At 38.6% G+C, this 5,300-nt stretch overlaps 1 protein-coding gene across 1 annotated transcript; it reads left to right on the plus strand.

The window, feature by feature from the left end:
* Window positions 1-1,445: 1,445 nt before the first annotated feature.
* Window positions 1,446-3,129, plus strand: LOC106587318 (uncharacterized; the record flags this gene model as incomplete). Its single annotated transcript, XM_014175597.2, is given in 6 exon segments — window positions 1,446-1,520; window positions 1,790-1,904; window positions 2,000-2,104; window positions 2,214-2,241; window positions 2,344-2,378; window positions 2,472-3,129. Coding segments are annotated over 6 exon segments (498 nt in total). The 3' UTR covers window positions 2,663-3,129.
* Between the last annotated feature and the right edge of the window lie 2,171 nt (window positions 3,130-5,300).

A 5,300-nucleotide genomic window follows, 5' to 3' on the forward strand; every position in this document is an offset into this window, starting at 1 on the left:
GCCTGTTTCCTCCAGCATCTTCACAAGGTCCTTTGCTGTTCTTTTGGGATTGATTTGCACTTTTCTCACCAAAGTACGTTCAACTCTAGGAGACAGAACGCCTCTCCTTTCTGAGCGATATGACGGCTGCGTGGTCCCATGGTGTTTATACTTGCGTACTATTGTTTGTAGAGAAGAATGTGGTACCTTCAGGCGTTTGGAAATTGTTCCCAAGGATGAACAAGTCTTGTGGAGGTCTACAATTTTTTTCTGAGGTCTTGGCTGATTTGTTTTGATTTTCCCATGATGTCAAGCAAAGAGGCACTGAGTTTGAAGGTAGGCCTTGAAATACATCCACAGGTACACCTCCTATTGACTCAAATTATGTAAATTACCTATCAGAAGCTTCTAAAGCCATGACATCATTTTCTGGAATTTTCCAAGCTGTTTAAAGGCACAGTCAACTTAGTGTATGTAAACTTCTGACCCACTGGAATTGTGAAACAGTGAATTATAAGTGAAATAATCTGTCTGTAAACAATTGTTGGAAAAATGACTTGTGTCATGCACAAAGTAGATGTCCTAACCGACTTGCCAAAACTGTAGTTTGTTAACAAGAAATTTGTGGAGTGGTTGAAAAATTAGTTTTAATGACTCCAACCTAAGTGTATGTTAGCTTTTGACTTCAACTGTATATCATACACACACCGCAAACACCCTCTGTACATTCTTCCTTCCTGTGATATTCTGCTCTGTTTCCTCATTCTGTGAATCAGGAACTAAACAGCTTTGTAATCTAAGTTCAATGATCATGGATATGCTATCTATCTTCATGGTGATGACTCTCGTAGGAAAATGTAAAGGTCGGTAATTATTTTTATCAACAGTTTTAAGACTTGAATAATAGGGTTTGTGAGTCTACAATCGAGGAGCTTGTTTCTAACTTTGGAAACCTTTTTCTCTCTCAAAGGGAACACTTATCTAAATTATCAAGAGAAAGAGGAAGCTATATCCCTACAATGTGAAGAGAGAATTTGGCAAGTTGATCTAGATGAAGACAACATAGTGGATTGCACTTTTAATTGCAGTCTTAGTGACAATGAGAAGAAATGTGACCGAGATTTGACGTGCAAGAATACAGCATTTGAATTAGAAAAAACCCCCTGCAAAAACATGATCAAACAATGTTCAAATATGAAATTGGAGAAACACGTCACTGGATACTTTGCATGTTTTCGCACCTTTCCATCAAACGACAAATTCATATTCCCCTTTAAACCTTCAAAAGATCAGGTGGAATCATTTATTATGGCATTTGTTGAACCAGAGTGTAAGTTCACATTTCCTAACTTTCACAATTTCTAAATGATATACAACTCACATTACAGTATACTGTACAATATATTGTATATAGACATATCTGTTTATGAAAATATTTAACATCAAATTATGTTCTGTTTCTGTAGTGGTGATACGCTACCCTGGTGTGGAAACTAAAACGTCTGTTACCAAACAGCATGGAGAATCAGTCAACCTTACATGTAATTTCACAGTAGCCAAAAATTACTCTAACTTTCCATTTTCAGTGTATTGGATCAAAACCATCAGTGGCAACAGTAGCACATGTCTTTATTCTTATTATTTTGATAGTAATGTACAATTATATGACCACCATTGTCTTATTGATGAGGCCCTGCTGAAACGAAGGTCAAATACTTCATCTGAAACCCTAACAAAACCTACATTTTATAACCTTAAGATCAGCAATGCCACATATTCAGACAGCGGACAGTATGTATGTGCCTTACAGGTGCTTAAGAATAGAAAAGGGCACTGGAAGGTAATAACTAATGTCACAGTCACTGTGAATGGAGAATTCAACAACCACACCAACAGGAATGACACAGCCTCGTTATATCCTCCTGGTGAGTCACAGTATATTGTTATTACTAATACATAAAATGATCATGAATAATACCTAATTGATCTTCATTCTGAATGCTTTGTGTTTTATTAAAAGGGGATCCTTACATAACAGCCTATGAAGTGGGAGCCTTGTTCATCTCCTGCCTGTTTGTTACTGCCATTGTCATTGTCATGATGAAAAATACCAGGATTTCGCAAGGTGAGTAAAAACCCACATACTGTATGTTCTATCATCAGGTATGTGTTGTTGTTGTTTTGAAATCATATAATGTTATTGACATGGGCTTTCTGTTTCTTTCTTCCTCCAGCAGAATCTCACACTCTGAGAATGAAAAGGTATTTCATTATTTGAAAATAACATTTCCGATAGCCATGAATTAATTACATGTTTCTGATATGGAATTTTATTATAATAAATACTTTATTTAATCATTGCAGAGAACAAGATGGAGAGGAGACTCTTAACTCAGACTGTAAGTTGGCATATTATTTCCGTAGAAGGAATTTGCAGTACTGACAGATTTTCAAACCCATCTAACCCCACTGCTTCCTCTTTCTTGGTGTAGGCTCCCCATATGCTGAGGGCAGAGGAGAGGATGAGGGGCTCTACTCACTTCTGAAGCTGACTGAAGTGAGAGATCCTGTGACTGCACAGAACGGAGCTGAAGAACATGCTGCTGTTGCTGTCGAGACCTATTCTGTAGTCATGCTCAATACTGAGTATGAGGCCTTTGACCCCCAGGCCACTCAGACATAATCCACCTGCTCCCTCAGGATTGGAGTGAAAGTATGAGTTACTAGCAGCCAATAGTTACTCATAGGATGTAGATAAAGTGAGCTAAAGATAATGTTTTCATGATTGGTCTTTCATATTGGATTTAGACCAGGATTGGGTGGGGCTGCCAGGGGTTTGTTTGGGATGAAGGGTGGGAGGGGTTGAGTGTCGGTTAAAAAAACATTTGTGATTCTTATTGATTGTACAGGTTATGTGACTCAATAAAAAACTTAGCTCACAAAAATGAAGTTACATTAAAGAGAAAAGGAGGATTTACTTTCTTTTTTAATTGAATGTTTTTGTGTTTATTCGTGCTCTACTGAACATTTCCACTAGATGGTGCTAGTGCTCAGAACTACTGTTGTGCTTACTGTTTCTCTGATATATAGTGTAATATGTGTGATTACCTAATTATTTTGTAACATTGAATAAACATTGCAGAAATAAAATGTACGTGATTTTTTGGGGGGAGGGGGGGTCCATGATACTCAATCATTGCAATATGAATTGGATTATCAATAGGCGACAGTGTATACTATACATGATTAATCAAATCAAAATTAGTCGTAAATAGACATAAATGAATGGACCAGACGGTGCTTGAGGAATCAAGAGAGTAAGATATAGCACTTTCTGGGGCCCTCCCTACCCTCCGTTGTAGGTCAAAAGCCCTTAAGTTTATTTTTTCTTCCTTTTTTATCTTAAATCTGAACAGGAGTCAGTTACAGTTGGTCCCAGATCTGTGCTTGAGGGTGCAACATAGACCGATGCTCCTCCGCTGTCTGTCTCCTCCCGAATGTAAACATGGCCGTTGTGTCCATAGCAAAAAGCATAGCAAAGCCTTGGATATAATGCTGCTAGCTAGCTTAAATACGAAAGTTGTCACTGCTGTATGCCAGCAGGGTTTACGTTGTGGAGTTCTTCTCTAGTAAGATTAGTGAATTAACTCACGGTCTGCAGCGAGGCGTTCGCAAAGTTCTGCGAATGGAATGCTTGCTAGTTAGCTAAAGCTAGCTAGGTTGTTTGACGAAGTAAAACTTGCTTGCTAGCAGCTAACTACAAGGCTAGCTGGCTACTAGTAACTTGCTCGCGAGGAGGACACCCAGAGCTCGCCAGCACAGTACAGCAGCTGTGTTGACACGAAACGAAAGGAGATACACAGCAACAATCCCAGCCTGATCCAGATGGGGAAATCTATCTCTAAAAATTGACTGTATTGTTGACTACTTCACATTTTCAGCAATTTATTTTTTAGCTGTTATTGTGCTAGCTAACGTACAAGTTAGTTAACGTTTGACATTCTTTTTTCACTGAAATCTTGGAAGTATCCATTAATCATCTTTAGTTATTGGACTCAAGCTATTAATAATGTTTTCTATGAAGCCCTTGAAACCAACATTTAAATCCTACCTTCTGCCTGTACAGGTGAGTAACCTTACTTGACTAGCAAAGTTACTCTGTCCTCAGTATACTAACAGTTACTTGCTATTACTGAGCAGTTAGCTAGCTAGGATTACTTGTTCAATTCACTAGCTATATGTTGTGCATAATTTAGTTAGCTTATTATAGACTAACAAACTGTCTCTGTTTTATATTTCATGCAGACTGATCTGAAAAAAAACTCCACAGCCACCTATCAAGAAGTTAGAGGCCAAGTTACTTCCAGGTGAGTTTACTGTTCCCTCTGCCACAGCTAGCTTGTTGTTTCTGACTGTTCTATTTGTAACTAACAATTATGTTCTGAATATGTAGAGGCTACATAAATTAAACCACCCATCAAAATATCCCGCTCCTGAAAAATAACCAGTAAAGGCTGACCTCATCCAGCTATAGTCTTTCTTCTCATGCTAAGGTAGAAGATGATTGATATTTCAATGACCAGCCAGTGAAAACTCCCATATCTCTTCAGCTAAATGTAATTTCTTGTTTTGAATGTGTTGTCTATCAGTGCACCTCACTTGTGGTTTTCCCCACAGGTCTTTGGCATCCCTTATTGTCGCATCATTAGGCTGTGGTAATCTCATCCAACTGAAAGTCTATTTTCTCTGGGCTATCTCAAGTCACCATGGCAATGCGGTGCCTGCCTGGCCCCCTTTTCATCACTGCAACTAACTGTGCATAATTTAGCCTTAGTTAACAATGGGCTGGTTCAGATATGCCTCCTGATTTTGCAGTCAAATCCCAGCTCAGAGAGGATGCGAGTTGGTTAATGACTGTGTCTTAAGGAGGTTACAATAAGAGATTCACAAGGGTATTTCCTGTTCACAGAGCATCGGTCACTGAAAACTATTTTTTGCCTTTTGTGTGTTTTTCTTCGCAACTTTGAATTTTTAATGCGTGGCAGGGCCTCAGGTTTGTTTACTTTTTTCCATTTTGTTGGCAGTGTTTGTGTGTGAGCTGAACTGACACCCAACCTCTCCATATTACATTTTTCTCCAGTGTATTAAGATAAACAAGGAGACATTTAAAGAGAATGGAAATAATGAAAACTCTATATGTGTCTAACCACCACTCATTAATCTGTGTACAGGGAGGGGCCATGACCCTCCACTCAATTCATGTTGCCCCCCCATAAACTATTGTTGCAAAAAAGCCAACAACATTCTTAAGCATTTCGGTT

This window comes from Salmo salar, unplaced genomic scaffold (genome assembly GCF_905237065.1).
Source record: "Salmo salar unplaced genomic scaffold, Ssal_v3.1, whole genome shotgun sequence".
NCBI classification, from domain to species: domain Eukaryota; kingdom Metazoa; phylum Chordata; class Actinopteri; order Salmoniformes; family Salmonidae; genus Salmo; species Salmo salar.